The 27399-nt window shown below is 46.8% G+C and overlaps 1 protein-coding gene and 1 pseudogene across 4 annotated transcripts in view; one reads left to right on the top strand and one right to left on the bottom strand.

The window, feature by feature from the left end:
* The window catches only part of LOC144138186 (tRNA (guanine-N(7)-)-methyltransferase non-catalytic subunit WDR4-like), a 74382-nt gene that overhangs the window by 16222 nt on the left and 30761 nt on the right, over positions 1 to 27399 (bottom strand). The window contains exons 4-10 of one of the 3 annotated variants that reach the window (XM_077670353.1): positions 25450 to 25609; positions 23761 to 23873; positions 23623 to 23683; positions 20872 to 21023; positions 17186 to 17357; positions 16079 to 16181; positions 9179 to 9465 (exon numbers count right to left, since the gene is read on the bottom strand). In XM_077670353.1, coding sequence (XP_077526479.1) covers positions 9191 to 9465; positions 16079 to 16181; positions 17186 to 17357; positions 20872 to 21023; positions 23623 to 23683; positions 23761 to 23873; positions 25450 to 25609 — 1036 coding nt within the window. In that variant the 3' untranslated portion in view covers positions 9179 to 9190. Of the gene's footprint in view, positions 1 to 9178; positions 9466 to 16078; positions 16182 to 17185; positions 17358 to 20871; positions 21024 to 23622; positions 23684 to 23760; positions 23874 to 25449; positions 25610 to 27399 lie in introns of those variants that run through there. The other 2 variants (XM_077670354.1, XM_077670355.1) reach the window with 2 other exon arrangements.
* LOC144138944 (low molecular weight phosphotyrosine protein phosphatase 1 pseudogene) lies at positions 33 to 6884 on the top strand (annotated as a pseudogene). Its single transcript, XR_013316009.1, has 3 exons — positions 33 to 167; positions 3112 to 3277; positions 6877 to 6884. The product of XR_013316009.1 is annotated as a low molecular weight phosphotyrosine protein phosphatase 1 pseudogene (transcript).

Here is a 27399-nt window from a genome sequence, read left to right as displayed (position 1 = left end):
GCTCACGTCTGCTCATGTAACATGCCCATCCCCTCTTTGCCGGGTGCGCCCAGTGGGAGGTGGACAGCGCAGCCACGGGGGAGTGGCACGTCGGCAAGAAGCCTGATAAGCGTGCCATCCAGTGCATGCAAGACCACTGCGTGGAGATGGACCACCGGGCACGGCTGGTGAGTGGCTGTGGACACTGGGTGGAGATACTGGGACACTGGACACTGGGCAGAGTCTCTGCACACACAAGCTGGTTCACGGCACGTTAAGTGGGGGAGGACAGGGGTGTTACACTGGCCTTAAAACAACATCTTTTAATTTTCAAGTAAACTTCGTGAATTTTGTCAGTCTTGCTGCTTTTTTCACACTTATTTCGAGTGTGCCATTATTTTAGGTCAATTAGTTCCCAAGATAATTAGAGATAATTAGAAATTTTTGGTGGAACACTAGACAGGACAGTGTTGGCCATAAAACTGTAATATTTATATTTTCCAATACTATAGACCCTAGTGAATGCAATAAGAGAATCAGCTTCTTGATGCACCCCTTGGAACTAATTTTCCAGCTCATTAAACCATGGTGGCACCAGTGGCAAGGAACCATTTTGAGTGCCCATTTCAAACACCGAAGTTTAATGACCTGTAAAATTAGTTCCAAGCGATGCGTCAAAAAACTGCTTCTATTTATTTCACTCTTGAAGTAAACACAGTGAAACTTTTCAGTTTTGCTGCTTTTATCACCCACTGATATCAAATATGCAATTATTTTGAGTCCTTCAACTAGTTCTCAAGGTAGTTACAGATGGTTAGCCATACTGGGGGACAAATAGACAAATAGGGGGACTGGGGCACAATAGACAAAAAAGCGTTTGTCGTAAAACTGCTATCTACATACTTGCTAATTACTATGAATACTAGTGAGTGCAGTCCTGCAAGTGTTTCTTTTTTTTTTTTTTTGACACGTAACTTGGAAGCAATTTTGTGTCATTAAACTCGGCAACACGAGTGGCCAGCCACCATTTTAAACACCGAAGTTTGCAAAGCATGGGGGATGCAAAGGTCCTTCTAAACCCCAAACGCCTACCGACACGTTTCCTACGCCAGCCATTGTAAAATTTTACGGCAAGTTCAACGCGGTGGTGCAGCTGGGTTGTTGGGAACAGGACCTTGCAACTCGTGAAATGAACTTTTGGTGTGCCCACCTGGCTTTGTGTCCGCGTGGACGCTTGCGTATGTACAGTCTTTGTCAAAATTTTCAAGACCAAGCCAGAAGTGCATAAGGCGCAAAAGTTTCAAAGTACAAGCTTACCTCTCGGGCGAGGCTGCAATGTCTTATGCCGGAACACTGGAGAGAACACCTTTCTTTCTTACTGTCAATGAATAATTTGGTCGCAGTTAAACATTTAGCCTTTGCTTTGAATTTTTCGTGGCCAGGAAACCGTTGGCATGGCCCAAAAAATCTTGACAAAGACCGTACATTTGAAGAACACCAGCCAGCGCAGGTTAGCCAAACCCGCCGTTGCAAGGCATGAGGTGTTAAGTGTGTTACACCACCGAGAAACGGGATTGCATACGTTTTGTGCAAGGCCCATGCTAGACTTTCCGCTTTGTTTACCCCCCCGCCTTCTCAGTTCCTGCCACGCACTCATTGAGACATTCCAACTCCCTGTTAAAAAGGCCGTGAAGACGAAATACAGGTTCGGTTCATTAGAAAGGCTGGTTTCTCTGGATATCAGAAATGCTAGTTTTATTGTAGCCTTTACACAAATATTTAAGACACCAAAGGGAACTTATGAAGCAATGGCAACTTCCCAGTGACTTAGCAGTGAGATCTCCATGATGTCACAGAATCGTTTGTGTGATTGGCAGCTGCCCACTTAAGGGGGCCACGCAGACAAAGCACAAGTTTGGTTCATTCGAAAGAGTGCCTCGTTAGAATCATACTGACACCACTTTTAACGCACCCTTCGCTCAAATAAGCTACATAGTGAGTAAAAAAAGGGAATGGCCATGCGACCCAACTAGCTCATTTCCTGCAGCAGAACTTATGTCACACCAGCCACCTCTGCGATTGGCGGAGGCCAGAAAAAGCAAACGCAAGTTAGGCAGGGCTTATAAGCTTGCCGAATGAGCTATTTGCACTTAAATTTGGGGTATATTTTTTGTATAGCAGTAATATTCATGCGGTAAACAATGAAAGTTACGGAAACGCACGTAGGCATAAAAGTACCGATGCGCACTGCCGTTGGTACTGGGCGCACTATGCTTGTTTTAGCTGCACAGCAGTCCGCCGGTTTGGAGTTCTCTTACACACCACTGGCCGATTGGTGTAAGTGACGTTGTCTTACGTGACCCTGTTTGCCAAGGATACCCCATGTTTCACAAAACGGTTACTTTCTACAGTAAAAAAAAACAAGTCAGGTGCAAATACGGTCAAAAACCAAGCAACGGTGGGCAACGGTCTGTGGCTGAGTATGGTAGCGCCATCTGGGAGGACTGACAGCAAGCAAGGCTGCAGAGCTGAATTACGCACTGGAAGTTCGTTTGAATATGCGCACTCATTGCTGACACCACGAAAACACAATTTGGTGGGAGGATCAAAATTTTTACCTAAATTGATTAAAATCTCGGTGAATACAGCATAATTTGCTTCCAAACAAGTGCTGGGGGCAGCATAAAACGCGAGATCTTTCGAATAAAGCAAACTTGTATTTTGTCTGCATGGCCCCTCACACTCTGTTCCATTTGATCACATCGCTTGAATGCTAACATGCAGTAAACACACTAATAACTACATTTTTAGTGCTCGCCCATACTATGTCACTTGCCCGTAACACTCGTCATTTTGTAACAAAATTTGAAAGCTTTTCAATACTTCTCGCACTTGGGGCAAAAAATGTCTGTCGTGGCTGTAATGGAGGTGAGTGAGTTACCAAAGGAGAGTTTCTTTAAATTGAACAAAGTTGTATCTTGTCTTCAAGGCCCCTTTAATTAAGTGCAGCACCTGTGCAACTTTTTTGTGTCCTTTGAAGAGAAGGACAAGGAAGAGACGTGCCAAAGCCTTTTGTTTCCTTGCCGTAGTGCGAGAAGACAGTGCCGTGCTTGTTCCTCCTGCTCTGCCCAGGTGAGGAGCAGCGACTTCCGGCACTTCCAGTACATCTTCGGCATGGACGAGGCCAACATGCGCGACCTGCGTGCCCTCGCGCCGTCCGACAGCACAGCACAGATTGAGATGCTGGGAAGCTACGACCCCGAGGGGAAGAGCGTCATTCAGGACCCGTACTACGCGAGTGAGCATGCAGTCTTTGCACCGGCTGTTTCATTGCAAGTTGTGTGGCTAAAGCATCAACTACAGTCGACTCTCAATTGTTCGGAGGAGTCACTTAATTGGAATTTTCAGTTAATTAGAAGCGATGTACTGGTCCCGGGAACTTTACATGCAGTCAAATGGAGCAAACTGCTCAATAATTTGAAGCTACAACCCATTACTGTAAAGTTCCGAAAGAACACCGGCCCAAATTGCCGAGATATCGAGTGAAAAATACGGGGTGGGCGATCTTTCGGGTCAGGTGCAAAAAACTACAAAAAAGTGGCGGCACTGCCAATAAAACTGCAGACATATAAAAAAAATGGGAGATGGGCGAACTTTCGGGTGAGGAGTGGAAGGGACAAATTAGTGACCACATCAATAGATGAATAGATGATTTGCGATTATTTTGTTCACTCATCAGCGCTAAAACAATAGAGTTTAGGGGGTAGGCCATAGAGTTTCTCACTAGCTATTAGAAACTCTATGGGGTAGGCGAGCGATCTTTGGGGTCCTTTAGTAAATTGAATATTTCACCCCTATAGGGGGGAGGGCGATGTTTCGTGGAAGGGTGCATACTCGAAATGCTACGGGACATCAGTTAATTGGAAGGTATTTTGAATAAAGAGCGTCGAGGTGACTGTGAATAAAATTCAAAATTTTCAAGCCCGAAAACAGCGCCCTGTTTTGTACTGACGTCAGCACTGTCGCAACTGAAGCAGCGCACAGTTGAGGCGGCAGACCAGTTGAAACTCCCATGCACATCTTTCTTTTTAAGTCCTCAACCTTCTCTGTTGCGCACAGCGCGTGACCAGTTTGTGCGGTTTCTAGCTTAGATTCTGGCTATAAGTCTCAACTTTCATGGCAACCTGTGGCGTACACTCGACTTGGCGATGAGAGTGGAGCTTCTGAACGAAACCAAGAGAAGGGAGACTGCTTGCGGACTGGTAACAATGCTATTCGTGTAAATCTTTCGTTACGGCGGAAAAACGGCCGATTTTAAAGGAGCCATGAAGAGAAAACACAAGTTTGGTTCATTCAAAAGATTGTCTCGTTAGAATCATACTGACACCACTTTTAACGTAAACTTCGCTCAAATAAGCTACATAATTAGGAAAAACGGGAATGGTCATGCGACCCACCAGCTCATTTCCCGCAACAGAACCTATGATGTCACATGAGCTAAGCTCTGTGATTGGCGAAGGCTGGCAGAAGCAGACGAAAATTAGGTAGAGCTTACAAACTAGACGAACGAGCCATTTGCGCTTAAATTTAGGGCACATTCTTTACAAAGCAATTAGAATGATGGGACAAACAGTGGAAGTTACGAAAGCACATGTAAACATAGAAGTACTGATGCGTTCTGCTGTTCGTACTGCGCACAGCATGCTTTGGTTTAGCTGCACAGCACTACAGGGCTTGGGGTTGTCTCAGACGACACTGGCCGATTGACGCAAGCAACGGTGTCTTACGTGACCCCATTTGTCGAGCGAGCACTGTTTCAGGGAACGAATATTTTCTCCCAGAACAAATTAAAACAAGCCAGGTTTAAATGCGGGCAAAAACAAACCAAACGCTTGCCACGGTATGGTGGCGCCATCTAGGTTACGGAACGTAAAGAAACGCGGGAACAAACCAACACCGCTGTACAGGGTGGAGACAACCTTTGAACGGTTCCGTGCCGCCGCAATTGGGCCAACGGGCTCAATGCGTTATTCTTTTCGTTTCCCACGAGACCTAGCAACGCGAAACAGACAATATGATTCAAACTTCTTCAGTAAACCGCGTTTCGGCGATAATTTTAGCGCGGTTTTGACACAATGACTTGCTTCGGCGGCGAGCGAGCAACTGAACATGGCGGCGCCAGCGTTACGTGTCTCTACCCTGTACGGCGGATGCGTGAATGAAGGTACTCTAGGCTGCAGAGCGGTCGGTTCCTGTGATGTCACTTGGGACCACAAAAACGCACGATTGAGCGGGAAAATCAAAATTTTAACCTAAATTGTTTAATTTCTCAGTGAATAAAGCACCGTTTGTATCCGGACAAGCGCTGGGGGCACTATAAAACACGAAATCTTTCGAATAAAACCAACTTGCATTTTCTCTTCATGGCTCCTTTAAGTGCTTCCACAAAACTATTTCTTACTCTTGAGCTAGTGAACACATTTAGCATTGCTATGCATGGAGTTGTAGCTTATAGATTGCTCTTACAAACACATACCAGCAGTTTTGTGAAAGGTACAATTACTTACAGTTTATTAGTCAAATAATCAGAAAAAATGCACAAAAAAGTATACACGCAACGTATATAGGCGATTGTAATGAGCCTAAAAATTATTTTAGGATTTCTAAGATATACAAATTGTTCCTACATTTCTTGGCTATGATTCAATAATATAACAACGCTGTACACCAAGTTTTGTATTTTTGTGGGCCCGTCAACGTAGCGGAACTGACGGCAGTGCCACTCCTCGAAGCCACTCGAGTGTAAGTCTGTCATGCATCCAAGCACACTTTTTTGTGTTCTGACACAAAATCCTTTTCACTTTAGTGGTAAAAAACCAGAAAAAAATCCAGCGACCTTGAGAAGTGTCGCGCATCGCTCCGCAGCGGTAATCTGACACGAGTGCCAGGCTATCATGAAGGTGATAACGCGATATGACGCGGCACATTTGGCAAAATATCCCTACCGTACGTTGTCCAGACCCTACACATCAATGTGAAAGCCGCAGTGGTCAGATAGGAAGCCCGCTTTGTTTATAAATACAACCCAAATACAGCGGATGCCGTTTTCACACAACTCGCCACTACCCCGGGTTCTAATTTCTCTTGGCGCGGTCTCTGCATGCGAAATATCAACAAAACATAATAAAATCGAAAAATGAGTTGTCAATAAATACGCCAGATGGCGTTAGTTGCCAGCCAGGCGCCGTTTTTAGCTTTCGCCGGACGTTTGAAATCATCGGACCTCCGTGTCCGATGGCCTATGGTGCCGTACGGAAAGAGTAATTGGAAGTTCGGTTAATTTGAAATGGTTTGTGATCTCCATGGACTTCTTATTAACGACTGTACTACAGGCTGCGATATTTTAGCACTCAAGAGTGGGGGCACTTATTGGGTATTTCTATGAGAGTTGGAGCAGTGAGTGGGAGAGTTTTTTTCGCCAATGTACAGCACTGCAGCCACAAAAATGTGGATAGCCCCCTTCCCCAAGGGTTGTCGTGTGGTCGGAGCGTGGCCAGGCAGACAGAGGTAATAATTATTGGATGAGATGGCCCTAGGCTGCATGGCAAAAACATCTGGGGGAGTCATTTGGGCCTGTGTATCGATCCCGACCCAAACTAATGATTCCATCTGCATCCTTGAACTGGTTAGTATCTCTTCCCAGAACAAGTTACCGTTTCCTCATTTTGCTCGCTCAATCCGCTGCAAGTTTAGAGATGAGCAACCCCTAACCGTTAGCTTTCGCCACTATCGTGCCTTTAACCCAAAGATGTTGTTTAAAGCTTTCATGCCCTATCTGCCAGTCTGTTCCTTGTTTAATAAGAATGCCAACTCCTCCTCCTTTCTTCATTCCTGCAGTCCTGTAGCACCGTTCCCACACATAGTTGTTGGCGACCAGTGCAGCTTATGGGACTCAGAGGAGAGTCTCAGCTAGGCATGCGAGTTTATTTCTTGCCACTCAAGATGCTTTTGTATTTTCATCCACTTATCAGGCTTTCTTCTGCCCTGCACATCTGCGTCGCTAATTAAATAGTTATTTACTTTTGCGGTCCACTTAAATGGTCTATATTCTTCCTGCTTATTTTTGTCTCTCACTGAATCGTTCTCTGTACTATTTTCACTTTCAGGGGGGACACTGGTCTTGAGGGCTGAAAATTTGCCAAAAAAAAAAAAATCAATTTTCTGTGTTAAATTGTTTTGCAGTGTGCAGGTCCCAAATAATGTACCTGCAAGATATCATAGCTGTATCATAAGTATTCACAAAGCTGTCACCCTTTGAAGTTGCCATAATGACCATTTTTGCATGTTTTCAAAGTTCGCGCGCGGTTTACTCAGAACCAATTTTTTTCCCATGAGGTCAGCTGTCAGGTACAATATCTCTGGGTGTACTGGTTCGATTTGTATCATTTTTGATGCATTTGAAACCTTATGAACTGAACGGTGCAATAAAACTACAACTACAGAAGTATAGAATTTCTTTTTCCTCGCACGAGATGTTATGCGGTTAGTTTAACAAAAACATTGGCAATTGATGACCTGACATTTATGAAGTTTACAGTACAACGCGAAAATTACTGCTGTGCTATAGTTGCACTCCCTGGTCCTTCTAAAGCACAAAGGGATAAAAAGCTATTGGAGTATTTCACAGACGGATAATGAAAAAAATTGCCTGACACGGAGCGGTAGAACATGCTGCACAATTATAAACTTACACCCCATAGACGAAAACTGACTGCGTATTAGTGCTCAGGATGTTAAAATACACTCAATGTGCAAATCTCAAGCACATAGGTTAAAAAATAACAAAAATGTCCTCAAGACCAGTGTCTCCGCTTAAATTGGTTTTGTCGACATCCTCAGCTATGTCTGCATGCACTGCGTGCTGGCAGGCCTGGCTGACTGCCAGCGTTCAGTGTGAACAGGTCTTTTGCTTCACAGTCATCACCTAGCTACCACTCTACCCCTATGCGCCACCCTGCCTCGTTTCCTAGTCTGGGGCTACCTGTGGTAAAAGTTGGCTTTGCCGCATGGCACGTGAACTTCCAAGATCTGTCGCAACACCACACCATAGGGTTGGCTTTGTCACACGACGCCAAAGCTCGTCTCGCGACTCTGCTTGAAAATGATCTTTTTACGACAGGCTTCCAACAAGGGGAGAAAGGGGGGAAGCGAGAACTTGACCAAGATGGCCTTAGTAGAGCAGAGATCCTCTGCTGACATCTCGAGCACACGCGACAAGCATGTATAGTACACCTCAACTTTCCCAGGAACAAAACGTCAGGAACAAGATAGATCAGTTTTTAGCCCTATTGTCGCAGGTACGACAGAACATTTTCTTTAAACAAATATATATATTTGTGTGGGGTTTCGGGGTGGGGAAATAGTCGTGCAGCTAGCTACCACCTAGCTACCACTCTACCCCTAAGCGCCACCCTGCCTTGTTTTCTAGTCTGGGGCTAGCCGTGGCAAAAGTTGGCTTTGCCGCATGGCACGTGAACTTCCAAGATTCGTCGCAACGCCACACCATAGGGTTGGCTTTGTCACACGATGCCTTGCCCAAGGAATGGCTGTCATTTTACTAGACGTCTTTAGGCTGACACGGCGACACTCTCATCTTCTGGCATAGCTGTGGGCAGCGGGTGCGTTTCTTCTGGCGTGCTGAAACACATAGCAAGCCGTTGACTGGCGCCCCTACTACAAAAACGCTTCTTTTCTCCCCCTCACGCTATTCTCCCATGATAAACACAGTGGAGGATTTGCTAAGTCAATTCAATTTTCCCACCTTCCACTGCTTGCGCACCAATTAGAACCTCTTGTTACCATTGGACTTGGAATGCCGCCATGCGGTCTAGGCTCGGGCGTGAGCTCCCCGTGCGTTTAGGGTCGAAATACTGTTTTCAATGCGTATTTTTTAATTTGAAGGGCACATGTATTTTCAATGAAAAGGACACCACTAGTACCATTTGCGCAATGATGTTTGGCCTCAACTAACGTTTTTTTTGTTTACAATGTTTACAAGTATGAAGTGCTCTACCAGGTGGAGTGGTTTAAAAAGGTTTTGCCTCCATATACTTCTCGTTTGAGGATGTTTACAAGCTTTGACAAGGTAGCTGAATTGAGGGACAGACAGGCAGATAAAGAATTTTCGCGTTTGAGTAGCTTGAAAGATATACTATCTTGAAAAGTAGCCGAGACAGCACAGCAAGAGACCCTTTATTCCCGCTGTTCCCTCATTGCTGCACAGGACAACGGGAGCCAGGGCTTCGAAGAGGTGTACCGCCAGTGCCTTCGCTGCTGCCAAGCCTTCCTGGACAAGGTCAGCTGAGTGGGGCAGCTGCCGCCCGTGCCCGCTTTGGAGGCGCCGCTTCTTCTGTTCTTGGTAGCTGCGCTCGTTGGGGAACCACTGCTTGTACAGCTGTGCCAGGCTGGACTGGGCGGCGGGCCTGCCTGCGGACAAATAAAGGCTTCTGGTAGTGCGTTCCATTGACTCTACGACTCTTATCTTCTGTGTACTGTGCCTGCAGGCGGCACAAACTGATGTTCTCTTTTATTCGCCAGTCAAGGGTGGAATTCTGAGCTTTTTCCCTTCAAAAATGTCTATTTCGTGTCCGTTTTAGTTGTGACGTAGGTGCTCTTGTGAGGCCAATGACGTGCGCAGAAACAGCTACGTCACACCTGATCATCTGATCGTCTGCTTTCAGTCAATCGGGGCTCGCTCGAAAACGGACATGAAGTGGACAAAACTGACAATTCCGCCCCTGAGCAGTCTCCAAAACTGCTCGCACCATTGAAGTTTTATGGGGAAATAAAATGCAGGGCTGCTTTGGAGCAGTTCTGAGCGGTGCAACGTTACGAAAACCCCGAGCCATCTCCACTTAACGTGAATCCTGGGGAGGGGCGAAGCACGCAGAGTATGAGGGTGTGCGAAGCAAAGTTTCACATCCACCTGAATGCAGCCAATTGGCTACAAAGGAAAGCTACACAGCTTCCTCAGAAACCTGGCAGTTGAAAGATTCATCCTGGTCCAGAATTTGAACCCGGGACCACCGCTTAACCGGAGCAGTCGCTTTACCAACTGAGCTAACCAGGAGGCTAGTTGTCGGCATACTTGTCATCGTGGCGTTATTGCCCACGGATATGAAACTGTTTGAGGGTAGAGGTATTGGCCTCGAGGACATACCGTGGCGTCACACAGTTCCTGTGCGTATGCGGAAGCGTTTTTTTTTGTTGTTGTTGTGCCACCGTCTCCCCGCTCCTTCTGGATAATTACCCAAAAAAGTTGTCTGCAGACCGAATAATTCGGGCACGCAATCAGCGACTCGCTTGTTCCCAGTGACACTGCCGCGTTTAGGTAGTTGCTACCATCGCGACCCATAGCTGGTACGCAGCCAGCTTAATGCCAAGGACGATGCAACTGATGCTGAGAAAAGTACGCTGTAAATTCATCATGAAATACTTGTGACGAGACATGTACGAGACTGTGTGTGCAAGGAAACACCTTGTAACAGCGACGGAAACGCGTCGCTCACTTGTGACCTCACCGCGCCAACCGCTCGCATTGCCTGGTAAATGAATGACTACGCAAGAACGGTGATCTGATTGCTTCGCCGCACATGCTTAATTAAAAGTGTTCTTATGGTCTGCAGTGTGGCTTAATCAGGGCCTATTTCCCCTACAATGTTTTCATAGTTATGCCCGGATTTGGTTAATGACCACTGCCATAGCCTGTACTCGCACGGCTGAAATGTTTACTTTTCGCGACACTGGTCCGCAATGTATGAACGGTATGAACGCGAGTTTTTAACACCTTCGAGCGGGTTTAAACATGGCTACATTTAGTTTTCATTCGGACCTCGGCGTGGGAATTTATAATTGCAACGTGGGCTTTTGTCTGTTTACAGTGAGCCGGCCTTTCTCTCGCATCAATTTCGAAACTCGCGACTGCTCACAGAAGGCGAGGCTGTGTACGAGGCGAAACACGTCGTTAATGATTTGGGGTAATGGGGAGTTTTAGGATAGGAGAACCGAGCATTGGATGGCCGCAAGAATTTAGGGGGACCCAAATGCAGCACGCACACGCGCGATGAGAGGGCCATCTCCAACAGCTCGTAGCCGGTTTCGGACGCACGTAATCGAATGTTGGGAACTTTAGGCTTAGCGTCGCGGCAGATATTTCATCACCGCTATCGTTAGTGTTGCGAATGACAGTCCCTAACACAACTTTTCACCGCACTGTCACCCCCCTTCTCGTATGTGGAACTTTGTATCCGCGGTGATTGCCGTTTAAGCGATCGATGATCAAGATGCCTGCCACGGCCTCGGCCGATACTTGCGCGCAGGTATCGCCACCCTTCGGCCACTCGCCACACCACACGTGAACGGGCCGGCGCTGCCGGGACCGACCCCGGTCGGCGTAAATCGCATCAGATATTTGAGCATCGCTTTGAAAACCACAGTTGATGACACTACCCAGCTCAATTTTTCAAAACACTAACATCCTCTTTCACCAGTCTGGAACTTCTTGTCCACAACTTGTGTGATTTTAAAAAGCGGTGACAAGTTGTTGCTGCCGCGACCTGCGTCGGTTCGAGCCGCACTGTCGGCCGTGCGGGCAGGCACGGCGGGTGCGCGTGCTTCTGCGAGCAGTAAACACCTCATGATTTCCTGCTTTATACATTTCTTGCAAACAAGGGAAACCTAGAAATTTAACTCGGTGATCGTCGCAGTCCACATTGCTGATCAAGGAAACAAGCCGCTGCTTACGCTTCGGTCGCATACGTCATGCACCACCTCGCTTGTGTTGTTTGCGGCTAATCTACGACAATTGATACGGTTATAAACTCCCCATGAAGTCAAATTGCACTTGACACACTGAGAATTAACCTCAAACGACGGAAATTAAAGCGAAAGTACTTTTGGAACGCGCTTCCTAAGCGAAGTGTCACTCGCTGCAAGCCAACTACGCAGCAAGATAGGAACGGTGATCCTACAAGTGACGTCAAAACGATCGCAGCGCCGGCCTCTCCAGTGGTGGGCGTTGCAGCCGATACAGCTTTGCTGTAAAAGTCTTTTGTCTTTGAAGCACGACGCTCACTAGCATGAGGCATAAACGAGTGTCCCGGTGTTTTAGTACCGCGACTACATGAGACAACGGTTACGATGACATGAGACGCCAACAGCCCAAGCCCCTACGGGGCTTCACCCCGAATAAAAAAGGCCTTGAGACTCGCCAAGTGGCCGCCATAAACTGACATCTGTTGGGGAAGCCATGACTGACGAAACCCTCGTTCTAAAACAGTGGACTCCCGATGATTCAAACTCTGACAATTTGTATTTTCAAATCAGTCGAACAAGCTTCAAGATGGCAGCTGGCCCACTGGTTATTAAGAACCGCTTAATTAAAACTCCATCATTCGGTTAATTCATACTTTTTTGCTTGTTCATGTTGAAGAAAATGAAGGCTCTCGGCAGTGCATACTACTAACTCTCCCTGTGGCCTAGAGCAGTGGTTCTCAACCATTAGCGTGAAGGGGGCACCTTTTGGGCTTGCAAAAAAGTGATGGGGAACCCCACGATCAAACATGTTGATCCGTAGTGTTGTAGTGTCAAACAATTTTCACTTGCAGCTAAAGTCGTTCTCCCACCTATTCAACCCCTGTATTATTTTGTGTTTGGCTTTTATACTGGTGCATGTCGTATTGTCAGACATCTGGCTCCTGCAAAGCTTTTTAAGTCGACCAAACACCACCTTTCATATGTGTGGTTTTTCGGTGCAGCTGGTGTGTTCAGCAAAACACCAAAGACAATGAAAGTGTGCTGCGCAGAGTCCTTAAACTTACATGTCATGCAGCGAAGACACAATTTTGTGTTGTCTTCCTGGCAGATTTGGCAAAACTTTAGCATCCCTACATAAAGAAAGTTTAGAGAAGCGCGGAAGCTATAAGTGCGGCTAACCTTCCCTGAAAGTGCATCCAATTCAAACTCTGATAATTCGTATTTTGTTTTCACTCAAGCAAACTTCTAGATGGCAGCTGGCCCATTGGTTAGGAACCGCTCAATTCAAACTCGATCATTCGCAACTCTTCAAAGACCAAAATTGCAAACGAAGACCGAACTCGTGCAACGATTTTTCGTGCCCCAAGCAACGCACGTATGAACGGTCTAAATGCATACTAATATGTGGTTTGTGAGATAAAGGCATGCTATTGTACTCCTTCTTCAATGTCTTATCTAGAGCCGTTACTTTTTCGCTATTTTCGAGCAACTGCTTTGACGCAATGGAAGCTCTGTTTCACACACACACACACCGCGTGTCCAGAGATCTTATCAGGGCTTATCATTCAACCAACCATTTTTGACAGGATGCCAGCAGTCCCACAGAGAAAGCTTTCGCCAGAGTCCTTCAATGCTTCTCTGGTCATGAAACTCCCGGCCAAGTTTCATACGGGGACAAAGGCTACCGCGAGGGGCGCCACCGCAGATCGGAGGACATCGGGCGGCCGCCGCTGCTCAGTAGCTAGACTGGCAGGCAGGAACGCAGTAGCAGCATGCCCGTTCGCACCAAATATTTTCGCCACTCACAAAATGACAAGTACATTTGATCGGCCCACGACATGTAAAGCGAAAGCGCTCTGCTGATAAGGCGGCAAGCGTCTGTTTTATCTTACTCCGTAATCTGTTCCCTGCCAAACGCGCTCTGACCACGCCCCCGGCTGCCCTCCGATCAACACCAGCGCCGCAGCGCGGCTTCCCTGGGCAGCGAACGAAGCTTTCCCATAGAGTGACGGCGAAGTTTCATGACCAGAAAGGCATTGAAGGACTCTGCTTTCGCTTTGAAGAACCACAAATGGAACAAAACCCTGGAAAGCCAGTAGGACTGCTATCTCCCTGTCCAAGGGAGATAGCATTTGGGAGTGACTGGAGTTGAGAGTCCGAACCCTTGTCGCCTTCTTTGAAGTACTGCTGTTGAACCAGAAATGACGCCTTAGACCAACATCTGTCGGGGAAGGCGCGACTTACAAAACTCTCATCTTACAGCCAGAAGTTCCGGAGAACGTGACATGCAGAAAGCTCAGTACCATCACTCGAGGCTGCTTCTTACACAGCCTGAGGACTGCCAGTCCGTTTCAGCGATTATTTTTCTGTCTGGAGAATTTTCAACTGTCTAAGCGTCTAACAAAAGAGACACCCTGTAACACCATTTTATGGTTGTGTTGCATAGCAGTCCCTGCCACGCTTCTTCTAGGCGCTGCTACCGCACGGTGAGTCCGTTGTACTCTGAGCAGAGGTCAAGAATGGCATCCTGGGCAAGCTTTCGTGGGCAGAGAGGAAACATTCATCCGTCAAGCTGACTTCACTAGAACAGGTGCCTATTTTTCAGGGACAACTTTTCAATCACGACCTCTATCTTTCCTTTCAAGCGAAGATAGTGGCAAAAAGAATGATCAAGAATGCTACGAAATAAAAAAGTTATTACAGTTTAAAAAAATACAAGCAAATGTAGTGTTGCTTTCCTCTCGAAAATCAGAAAACCGCTGGTCGCTTCCCCAGTCACCCCAAGGAGGCGGTACAAGGGATACTTGTCAGTGCTTGAATGTGGCCTAGTAGGTTGGAGCAATGAAACATGGTATAAACAGCGCAGCAAGAGACACCACGCCAAGGAAGAAAGACAGGACTAGCGCTGGTCCTGTGTCTTTCTTCCTTTGCGTCCTGCCCTTAGCTGCGCTGTGTTTACCATGTTTCGTCGGTACAGGGGAACCAGCGAGAATGGCAAAAGAATGTGATGATCCGGTAGTTATAAACCCATGGTGACCTGGCCTGGGAAGCCCATTTTTGTTGCTTCTTGATGGTGTTGTTAACATAGTGTTACGACGGTCAGTTAGTGTCTTCAAAACATTTTCCCGAGGTAACCAACTGCTCCTTCATTTACGCTTCAGCTTTACACGAAGGAAGGAAGGAATACGTTTTTTTTCTTCCGTCAGGATCAGGTGTTGGGGGTGGAGGAGGCCCACAGGACCGCCGCGACCGCCAGGGCCTGGGGGGTGGTCAGGACTTGGCCTGACTCCCCCGGGTCTTGCAACATCTGCTCCCAGTGGTGAAGCCCGCATTCTGTGGTCTGCTTTATTCAACATTAGCATTGGCAATGGCACTTGGCTGCTTATTTGGAAAATGAATAAAAATGAAGTTCAGTAACCAAAAACACTGGCGACCATCTTGGCAATCTGGACAGCCTCTGTAATGTGGTGCCACCCTGGGGTACCCAGAACAAAACGCGTGTTGTTAGTTCACATCGCACGTTTTGTTCTGAATACCTCACAGGGTACCCATCTCGCCCAAGAGAGAGAGAGAGAAATAACATCTTTATTGTCCGAGGTTTAGCTCTCCTTCACATCAGCAACAAAATGTTTTGAAATTTCTCCCCCTCCCATTTCAGCACGTCAGCTGAGCAAACATTTTTTTCTCGCAGGAACTTTGACGCGCTCAAAATAAAATTGTTGACCGAGATCACGCACTCACAGGAAGTTCGATGCGTGATCTCGGTCAACAATTTCATTTTGATTCCCGGCATCTCCCAATTTTGCTTTGAGTGGTCATTCGGATCTGCAGCCAGAACTGTGTTCGCTCCCAAAGCTGCTAACACACACAGCCCGAGAATGCATGCTCGATAATGCAACAGTTTGGTCGAAGGCATTAAAATGGGCGTGACAGTGAACAAGCTTCACTTTCATTGGATTTGAACGCATATCACACCCCGTTGAGTGCTGACTCAAGATTAGCTAAGTTTTAGTAAGACTTTTTCTCGCCGCTTCCCTTCTCAGGACAAAGCGTCCAGCATTAGAACAGCCCAGCTTCAAATTCTAGCCCGTTCTCAAAGATGATAACATCCTCTCACCCCAAGGTGTATTCACCCAGTTTAGTATTACACGAGTTGGCGCCTCACTATATCTGGACGACACATGCTGTTGTTGGTTACTGCAACCTGCCTGGACATGTTGGGAAATTTTCTTGCACAATGGAAACAAGAATGCATGCGGGATAAGTGACGGGGCAAGAGTGGTACCTTGGAGGTTCCCATGCAGTGCCTGGCTGGCGTCTTCCAGAAGTGGCCCCGTCCAAGCAGGCTGGCCTTCGGTCGATGCCTGCTGTCGCTGCTGCCAGCAACCCTGTGGTCAAGCAAGCAGCAGTTTTATCTCGCCAATCAGTACTAATGCGCATTCATGCCGACATTTTAGAGCACTACCGCACGCAGATGAGGCCATGTCCCCCTCGCGAAATTTTTGAGTTGTGGAAGTGGGGGGGAGGAGGAACGAGGTCATCAACTTTGCTCTCTTAGATAATAACTACTGATAATTGTTTTTCTGTCAGCGCACCGACATTTTACGGATTTCATGTCTGCTCTCACTGCAACAACAAGCCATTTTTTAATGTCCCCTATGGAAAGCAACAATGAAATCAACAATGGGAAGGTGAAAATAAAATTAATTCAACACCTACTATTTTTCTTACCTTCTTTTAAAAGTGGGGCAGTCACTAAACATAGACAGTTTCTACGTTTCGCAGACTATGCAGCTCAACCTGCCGTAGTGGCTCAGTGGCTAAGGCGTTGTGCTGCTGAGCACGAGGACGCGGGTTCCATTCCCGGCCACGGCGGCCGCTTTTCTGATAGACGAAAAAAGCAAAAATGCCAGCGTGTACGAGATTTCGGCACACGTTAAAGATCCCCAGGTGGTGGTCAAAATTAATCCAGAGCTCTCCACTACGGCACGCCTCATCGCCTGCGTTGCGTCAGCGCGTTAAAACCTACAATCAATCCATCAATGCAGCTCATGGTTCTTTTAGATTATTGTCATTCCTTGTTGTTTTTTTTTTATTTATTTACACTACTTTCTCCTAAATAAACTTCATTCATTAATGTAACTCGTTCCTACACGCCCTTTTCCAGCCTTTTCCGCCACGAGGAAGTTTGCACACGACTCGCGAATTTTGTTGCAGCAGGATTTGACTGCACATCAACTTTACTCTTATGATATATCAATAACTTTTGTGGGTTATCGCGTAAAAATACGGCACCCGCAGCTGTTGCGCGTAAAAAGCCCTCCCCTCGTGGGAAGTTGCGTGCAGTGGAAGATAAAAAAAATCCCTGCAGGCAGCACAAAGTGACACGCACCCCATCCGGGCGGTGAAAGAGCTGAACAGACGCTGGACTGCTGAGCAACACCCAGAGCTGCCCGTCTTCGTCAAACGCCACGTCGTCCGGTGGGCAGGGAACGTCCAGCTTCTGTAGCCGACTCCAGCCGGCTTCGGGCCCATTCCAGGAGAGCAGGAGCACTTCCGGAACCCTGCAGTAGCGTGTTCGGTCAGGGTGCGAGATTATCTCTTATTAAACAACCAGCAGTGTCAGGGCAGCAGAGACTCACCCTTGACATTACGACCACCCTCCCTTATCATGCCGACAGAAGCTGGTCTGTGCATCTTTGCACAACAGCACGGAGAACAGGGACCAGCGCTGACAATTACTAAACACAGGGTGTTGCAATGATAAATTTTTCCTGAGCCAAGCACTTCTTCATCCGAGGTCAAACTTTGCACGAAGATTGCATTTTGTGGCCTATTTTGTTTAACACCTTGATCAGCCTTGCAACGCAGCCTCGGTGTTTCTAGTCAGGTCTTCTCATCCTAAGCGTAAACCCTCCTTACAGTACAAAGAACATGCAACGTAAGCTTGTGTCAGTGTAATTGCGCGAACGAGAACCAAAATAGGCCATGTGGTCTCCTTTTTGCGGAGACAAGTAACATATGAGAGGATCACGGCTAGAATCTCTAATCACCCCACATTTTCATCCGCTAAATGTGCAATCCCTTGTTTGATAAGTGCAACGGAAGGTTAGTTCCTCGCAAATCTTGCAAAAGTGCGGGTCACGAAAACACCTCGGGCTCCGTAAAGTTTGGGATAGCATTTCCATTTAACGCAGTGGTTGGCCAGCGAGCTGCACACGGAATGAGTGTGCTCCAAAAGGCGTTCATTTATACACCTGCCACTCTAACTTATGATGACCTGTTGGCACGACCGCAAGATCTCGTACGGCATGCAGTACTCCGTGTGTGGCTCCTGGGGCTTCTTTCACTGTAGACCATGCGTGCAAAGTGGCTAATTTGTTGGCTGCGGCGTTATCTTTGATCGCCTTTTTCCCACCCCATGCACATATGAGGTTACATCGAGGTAACTTCTGGCCTTTTCCTGCAATTCGCTCATTTTACAACTAATTTCACTGCGCTGTGCAGCTGGGTAATAGTTGAGCAAGTCTGCTGAACAACTCTGTTTACTTAGTCAATAGACTTAACTGTTGGCTTAGTCAATAGACTAGTCTGAAATCTGTCGACTTTGTCTGTAAACTAAATCTGCTGATTTAGGTCTGTTTAGAATAAGCCTAGAGTCTGTTTAGACTAAGTCTGTTGACTAAGTCTCTGTACTTAGACTGTTCATTTGGTCTGTTGACTACATCCATTGGCTTAGCCTGTTGACTGTGCTGTCCACGCCTTTCAACATTGTGGGTGACAGGGTGGGACCTTGCCACGGTAAGCTAGCTGTATGGCAGCAAGGGCTGTGCCACGTTTTGCAACTGTCGAGTGAGCCGTGGAGATTAGCAGAAGTCCTCCCTGTGTTTCATGTGTATATTCTCAGAACATGTGGTGCCCAGAAGTTAAACTCAGGTCAGAAGCTTCAGCTGCTTGCCCTCTCGATGTTTAGCTGTCTAGGTGAATGTCGCCACAATGGATGAAGAGGCCTCAAGGACCTCATTCTCCTGCCTTGAAGGGTCACCGACTACTTTGAAAAACACTAGAAAAGCATCCACAAATCACAATGTCCACAAATCAGCACTAAAAGTTTCATAGAAGAATTATTGTTCGACCCCTACGTGGTTTGCACGTGTGTCACAGCTCTTGAAGAAGGAAGAAAGACAGTGCAGGCTGGCAGACCGCGTTTTTAGCACCCAACAAATTATGAGCTTTGTGAGCAGCGGTCAGCAACAAAAAAAAAAGTGCCACAGAAGCTACATGCGAAAATGTTGAAACGTTTCCTATCATGTGGATTGGGTATCAAACTTTTTGCTTGGTTAATCCCAATGACATAAGCATGTGTCCAGCTTGACCTAGTTTTATCACCATAAGCTTCGAGATAACACAGCTCCAAAGGCACCTTGAAAAGGTACTGAACCCCAAATAACTTCTTAATGTCTGAAAGATCATACGTCTCGTAGCTCGTTCAGCATTTGTTCTACAGCAAACAATGTGTAGCTTGCTGAAAATAAATAATTTAGGCTGGAATCTCTCTCTCCCACTCCTTTCCTATATTTTCGTGACGTTAAAAGACATGTTGCATAACTTCCAAAACGAGCTGGGGCCCTATTTGTAACCATACTTAATCGTTGTCATCTTCCTGAAAAGATATTCCCATTGGCTAATCAACCAAATTTAGGGCTAAATCCCCAAGGTGCAGTGAGTTTCTTCGAAGGAGAATTTGACATCCACCTCAAGTGAAGCTCTGGATAGGCAGTGGTCCCGAGTTCGAATCCTGGACAAAGAGGAATTTTTCTTGAGCTGCGACATTTTTGAAAAAGCTGTACAGCTTTCCACTGTAGCCGTACGGCTGCATTTGAGGCAGATAGGAAAAAATTTTTTTTGAATATTCTCATTGGCTTCCACTTAATTTCGTCACAAAGATTAAAAGCCAAACAAAGAGAGCCTGTTCAAACACCAACTTGGCATGGTGGTGCTACGGTCGGCAGTCACCATCAAGCCCTGTATTCCGCCCTGTATTCCGCCTGTACAGGGCAGTCACCCTGTATTCCGCCAACGCCCGAGTGTTTTTGCGACGTACTGCTGCCCGACCGCACGCGTATAAAATACACACACAACCGACGAAGTTGGTGGCCGTATCTTGCTGTGTAACAATCCCCTTTGTACGCAGACAGGCCTCAATGTGGTGCAAATAATGAATATACAGCACTGATATTTCGAAACAACACAGTGTTTCAGGCAAAATTACTGCTACCAGCACTAAAAGGCTGCAGGGCGACCACTCTCCCAAGATTTAAAAAAAAAAAAAAAAGAAATGGGAAACAGCACCCTCTTCAGCAACGATATGGAAGGTTTGCAGCCAATCAACAATAAAGAAACAGAGAAATAACCCCGAAAATTATTTGGGGGGGGGGGGGAGGGGAGAATCAGAAAATTGCGCCCACCTCCCCGCGAGGGGAACCCTGTGTAGATGCGATGCATCGTGGGGTTCACTTGGTGTTTCCGTTGGATTGATTCTGAAATCGCGTGAAACGTGTCGGGAACGCGTATGATTATTATGTTTTATGATTATTATTATGTTTTATGGGCCAATCTTGGTCAATCTCTCCAAGTGGTATGCTTGGGGCTTTGCTGTCGCAACGACCTTTACTCCATCATTGTTGCTGTAAGTGGGAGCTTCTTTTCTTTTATTGCAAGTGTTAATCATTGCCCCATCATGTGTTGTATCAGTAGCTTCTTGACGTAGCTTGAATGAGTCAAAGATATAAGGCGCGTTCGTAGCATTTGATTCTGTCTCGGTTCTGTGGCGCAGTGGGAAGAGCACCATGTACCTCGCGTTCCGCCCACAGGGTCGTGGGATCGAAACCGGGCGCCGCTAACTATTATTTTTTTTTATAGTGTAGGGGGAGGGGCGGACGACAACAACGCCGACGACGCTGCATGGACAAGGCGAGTGAATGAGATGCAGTCACATTTAAAAGGCAGCTACATTTTTAAAAGGAAGCAACAGCGGCAGTGCAGCAACTGGGAACTCGAAGGGGGAAGCCGGCTCACCCGTCTAGGAGACACGCCAGAGTTGTCTTGAAGGGCTCCAGGGCGATCCGTTTGACGGCCGGTTCCCGGCCGCCTTCTTGTTGGCCGGCGGTGATGTCGAAGCGGTGCAACTGCCGACCCGTCTCGGGGCACCACGTTCGGACTGTGCCGTCCTGGGGGGGTTAATTGGACAACATTCCTGCTGGCTCTGTCCCCTCAACTTGGTTGTCCACTAGCAAATGGAGCAGAGACGGGGCTAGCGTTTTCAACAGAATCTATGTTTCTTTTCATATTGTACCTACTTAAGGGGGGACACTGCTCTGAACACAGCTGCTTTAAATTTTTAAGCAAACTGCGTGAAACTTGCCCATCTTGGCACTTTTTTCGCACTGATTTCTAATATGGCATTATTTTTTGAGTCAGTCAATTAGTTGCCCAGATAATGAGAGATAACTAGTCATTTTTGGAGGAACAATAGACAAAACAGTGTTGGTGATAAAACTGCAATCTTTATACTTTCCATTACTATGAACCCTAATGAGTGCAACGAGAGAATCCGTTTACTGATGCATCGCTTGGAACTAATTTTACAGCTCATTAAACTTTGGTGGCACCAGTGGCAAGGAACCGTTTTGAGTGCCCATTTCAAACACCAACGTTTAATAGGCTGTAAACTTAGTTCCAAGCGGTGCATCAGGAAAATGATGCTCTCAATGCATTCACGAGGGTTCATAGTATTGGAGAGTATAAAGATTGCAGTTTTATCACCAACCCTGTTTTGTCTATTGTTCCTCCAAAAAATGGCTAATTATCTCTCATTATCTGGGCAACTAATGGACTTACTAAAAAAATAATGGCTTATTTGAAATTAGTAAGAAAAAGAGCAGCAAGACTGGCAAGTTTTACACAGTTTACTTGAAAAATTTAAAGGAGCTGTTTTAAGAGCAGTGTCCCCCCTTACAGTGGTTGCGAAGACAGAATACTACCTTGCTCAATTCAAAAGAACCAGCCGATAGTAGCTCACTCGGATCCATTCTAGCCACGAAAGATGTTAAGAATAAGAGATAGGGAAATCGGTTATTTTGCACTACAGTAATGTAATATAAGCCAGCACTAATAACAGTTTTCCTAAGGCCTCACCACAATCGTCCAGCCATGCTTTTTGGTGGTGGCTTAAATCGGCAGTTACCAATCGCACAAACAAGTTTCAGTTGCACCATAGAAAAGTTGCCCCCCGAAAGTGCTTGGGGAGTCGCAACTGCCTCATCTGTTTTCCTAAATATCTAGATTAAATGTTCAAAGTTTGCGATAGAAGTGGTATCTTCGATATACAGGCAAAGCAGTATTTTTAATAAACCAACCTTCTATTTTGCTTTCATGGCCCCCATAAACCTTTTGCTGCTGGCACACTTGAGACAACTCGGGATACCACACGCACACACAACCTTTTTCCACCCCCAAGTACACTTGCATTTATTGAGTTGAAGTTTGTTTCCTGAATACATTTCAGAATGCATTCCCTTTTCAACTCACTCTCTGCCACTCCCGAGACAAGTTGTGTAAGAAAAATAACGCATACATGTCGCGGAATCTACCGAGATGTCACATAAGTCCGCAGAACTTGCCAGGTAAATTTTTAACTACAGATGTAGGGCACATTTCTTCATCCCCGTTGTTTCACCTTATCTTGGCAGCACAGCCATGGCGAGTCAGATGCGACAAAAGACGCAGTGGGAATTTCACTGCCTGTATTTTAACTGCCAGAAGCCGCTTCGTGTAATGCATTGTTCTCAAAAAAAAAAATCTTACTAAGAAGATTTTCAAACACATGGACATCCTAATTAGTAGCTAATTCTTGCGTTAATTAGTCAAGCATTAATTCGCTTGTTCTGAGCACATTTTTTTTATAGGATAACAGAATCCCGAATAAAATGTTTACCGTAACGACCTGCGAGAATGCCCTCTCCCGAAACATTGCTCGCCCCCCTTTAGCAGTGAAATATTCAATTTAATAAAAGACCCCAAAGATCGTCCACCCCCTAAAATCAATGGCTTTAGCACCGATGAGTGAACAAAAATCCTCCATTCATGCGCTGATTCGGTCACCTTTTTGCCCTTTCCGCACTCGACCCGAAAGTTTGCCCATCTTGTATTTTTTCCTTGATAGTATCTCCGCAATTTCGGTTGCTGCTGTGGCCGCATTTTTGCACTTCATTGCACCTGACCCGAAAGCTCCCCCATCCCGTATTTTTAACTTGATATCTCTGTACTTTGGGGGGGGCATTCTTTTGGAACTTTTGGTGTATGCTCCACAGAGTGTCGTAGTGCATTGCTGCCACACAAATTTCCATAGAACAAACGTGGAAAAAAAAAATCAATAGCGAGTGAGGAACAGCCATAAAAAAAAAAAATCCCGGGCCTTGTCCACTAAGTGAAACCTGCGGAGGGGCGAAGCATGCAGTGTATAAGTGTATTCTTGTCACCCTGGCGTTTTTGCCCACAGAGATGAAACCGTTGGGGGGTACAGGTATACAGCTTTGCTGTAAAAGTCTCATGTCTTTGAAGCACGAAGCGTTCCAGCGCGAGGCGTAAATGAGTGTCTTGGTGTTTTAGTACCGTGGCTACATGAGATGACAGTTATGACTACGACGCCGTGAGACGCCGACAGCCCGGGCCCCTAAGGGGCTTCACCCCTAAACCTCAGCAGTGGAAGGGTTAAAAGGTGCTCTCCCACCCTGGCTACCTGCTCTGCGGCCAATCGGGCGCACTTACCCCAGAGCCAGAAACCAGGAGCTGTGGAGGACCGGGCAGCAGAGCCAAGGAAGTCACAAACCTGGGCACGCAGGGAAGGAGGCACATTTTGGCTCCCGCAGTGACAATCCAACCCCTCCGCAACCACCGAACGCTCACTGGGTGTGTCCCAGACAGAAGGTGCGGATGTTGTAGCAGTTGGGGAAGCACGACACCTGGATCTTCTCGTCGCGGTCCGACATGGCCACAAAGCTGTCTTCGTCCCCGATCACCTGGAGGAGTTCGACCCCCTCGGCACGTGAGAAATGTGTCCATCAGACTAACACTAACTAGGACAAAAAAAGGTCACAACCATCTCCCCCACCACCCTTCATTGAAGAGGGTTACAAACTCCAGATCCAATCATCCAGATGTACTGTCACCAAAAAACCGGCACTGCTGCGTGATGGTGGCTTCACCGTACGGGAGCCCTACCAACAGTAAAATGGAATGCCATAGAAAAAACTTTACCATCCCTTTTCTAAAGGAAGCTGAGAGAGGCGCGAAAGCCTTCTCGCACCAAAACTGCATCAGAAGTGCATCAAAACCTTCGCTTGAAAGTGCGTCCGATCGATCGTCAAACGTTCACAGACCCAAATAGCAAACGAAGAACGAACACAAGCGACAATTTTTTGCACACTAAGTAAACGCATCTAGTATGAACAATCGAAAGGTATACCGATAAGTGGTTTAATTGTAAGCTAGAGGTGTACTCGTTCTTCATGATCGACACGTGCATTGTCTTACCTAGAAACGTTCCTTTTTCGCGATTTTTCAAGTAATTATTTCGACACGACAGAAGCCCGTTTTCACACATGCACCGTGTGTCCAGAGGACTTATCAGAGCTTTTTGCTTGACCGACCGGTCTATGGGGAAATGCATTAGTTTTCTGATAGGACGCCATCGGTTCCACTAAGAAAGCTTTCGCTTTAAAGAATCAACTGGCAAAGATATTAAGGAGGTTGTACAGTGGCACACGTGCGATACCGAGGCCATCCGGAACAGAAGGAACCCCGCGTAAGGTGTGGCTCTCGACCCACAAAGGCATAGAGGGAATACACAGGAGTTGTACAGTGTTAGCGAAGGACACAGCTCTGATCAACTGGGTGGGAGGTGTTAAGAACTGGGGAGGAAGACGTACCTCGCAATGATTGTCACTCCAAAGGCTTGTCCCCCCAACAATGATTGTCCCCCCAACACAACCACCAAGCATACTGCGATTCTTTGACCCTCAAAGTCTCCAGGCACTAATTTCTGGCACGCTGCCCGTGAGTGCGCAAAGCCTGCTGCTAACAGTAATAGTCTGTGGTACAAAGTTATTTGTAGCACAGACTATTACTGAAACAGAACTGAACTGAAACAGAACAATTGGAACACCTTTAATGCAAAAGCCCCATATCTGTATGTTTCACGAGACGCCTTGCAAGGTACAGGAAATCAAGCGGTACAAAAAATAGGAGAACACACTGGGAAAGGGAAGCAGCAGCACCGGGGGAGGGCTCTGAGAGAGGGCCACTGTCACATGTGCAGCACTAACCGCCTTGAGAGGTGATGGTTTCGAGGGGGGTGAGCGGGAGGCTCCTGGCGACGGCAAGCAAGAAGAACGAACTTAGGCTGCTGCCCATGGGGGCTGGTCGAGTAGTGAAGGGCGCGGCCTCAAGCTTCAACAGCAGCACACCAACAAGAGGGCCCACTAGGCATTTGCCTTCACATTCTATGAAAGTTGCGAGCACCCCCCACAATTTTGTTTCCTTCAAGCAGAAGTCACGCCGCGCGCCCTCCCAGGACACGAATTGAAAGCTGCCCACCATGTCGAGCACCATGGACAGGCGTCCAACGATGCGCTGGCCGGGTGAGCCCTCCGGGTCGTCCAGCCCGAAGGAGTAGACGTCGCCGGAACGGTCCGCCACCAGCACGGTGTCCCGGGTGGCACACATGCGTACTTGGACGCACTTGCGGGCCACACACCTGCAAGAGATCGGGGTGGACCCACAGCACTCACCGCGGCAGCTCGGCAGAATTCAAGGGGCCATGAAGACACGATACAAGACTGGTTCATTAAATGCCAACTTCCCTCAAATTTCACACCTCGGTCAAATTTACTTTGAATGTACAGTGCATGCCACCAAACCAACTGGGACATGAATGATAGCCTCGCGAAATGCGTTGTTAGTTAGCTATAAACGTTTAAAATAGCTCCGTCACAAACAACGCTGCAGCTGGCGGCGGATCGCGCAAACAGCCATGAGCGGAAGTGACATTGCAGCCAACCCTACGCTTTTTCCTCCGGCCAGCCAGAAAACCGGCCGAGCTCCGCTGGGCGTGCTTCTCCTAGAGCTGCGGTGAGGACGAAACTTAGCCCACAGAATGTGACCTCAGCCTGGCCGTAATGGCTGCACTCTCCTGAATTTAAGTTACAAAACCTCCAATTTTTGGTTGTGACTTTTGCCGTGGGTACGCGTATTTTAGCTGTCATATTTTGTATCTTGCAGTCTTTTTAGGCAGACTATGCAGAAATAACGTTTTCGGGAGGTCGAAATTTTGAGTGCAGTTGGCCTTTAAACAGACTGCTTTTCACGCATGACAATGACGGCAATTTTATTGGAAACTTCAAATAAATGATTGGATATTAAGAAACACATATGAAGCAGTGGCGAAACCTCAGCCACTTTCTGGCGATTTCTCTATGACTTGTCTTCAGACAAGCTCCCTTCCTGAAACAAGGGTTCCAGTGACATTTCCTCCTTTGACAATGTTTTGTGATTGTCTGTTACAGCAACACGAATAAGCACCTTTAGTGTGTTACAAAATATATTTACTCGCTAAAGACCAACAGTCAAGCAACAAACATTCACTTAGTCCTTGCATGCCTTCATGTTTCTCTTTCGCTTATTAAAAGGAAAATTCAAAGAAATGTAAGGATTTTCATGGGTCTGTAAAAGTTCAAGGCCTTGAAGACAAGCATTTCAAATTTAAGGGTTTTCAAGGACTCGCATGAACCCGGTCACAAATTCCAACAGCCCATCCCCCACAAGGAGCTTTAGATTTGCGAAGTGGGGGTCTACCGGGTGGCAGGCAGTGGAACGCAAGGCCACAAACCCATAACTGGGGAGGAGACACAAGGCAGACAGGAGCAAAGCAAGCACTTCACCGGAACCTCCTGCAAACCCCTGGCCCCAATCTGTTTGATATCCCTGCTACACGGGCGACATGAAGGCCTTTGAAACGAATGTCATTTGACTTAAATGCCACCTCTGGGCTGCTAAACAACCTTTTTCAAAGGCATTGGTTTGAAATGCCACTCGAGTCAAAGGAGCACCACTAACGGCCTCTGAGGTTCTCAGCGGCATTTGAAACGCGAATGTTTGCACTGTTGGGTGAAGTTTCTGCAAGCCGTATTTACAAAAATAATTATCCACAAGTAAAACTTTGCTTTTAAGGAGCACGCTTTTAACGATTTTTTTCATGTTTTTGTTTTCTATTACTCTGTCTACGAGTACACGGTAACATGGTACTCTCAGCACCACCGGCGCGGCAAAAAAAAAAAAACTGCCTATTTTGCGCATGTTTTGTGCGTGTGTGTAGGTTATAACCAATTCTATCACTCACAAAGGTGTTTTTTGGCATGAAGGCAAAACTTTTTGCCAAGTTACGAGCACGAAACTGGGCATCAGTGGCGACACCAAAGCATGGCAAGTGAATGCGGAAACTTTCAAGTGCCTTTGAGAATTGCTGTGTAGACCGGCGGAAGTCCCTGC

The sequence above is a fragment of the Haemaphysalis longicornis genome, unplaced genomic scaffold (genome assembly GCF_048455015.1).
Source record: "Haemaphysalis longicornis isolate Haplotype H1 unplaced genomic scaffold, Haemaphysalis longicornis Haplotype H1 scaffold_5, whole genome shotgun sequence".
In the NCBI taxonomy this organism is placed as follows: Eukaryota; Metazoa; Arthropoda; class Arachnida; order Ixodida; family Ixodidae; genus Haemaphysalis; species Haemaphysalis longicornis.
The sequence above is the reverse complement of the archived record's forward strand: the minus strand, read 5'-3'. Positions and strand labels throughout refer to the sequence as shown.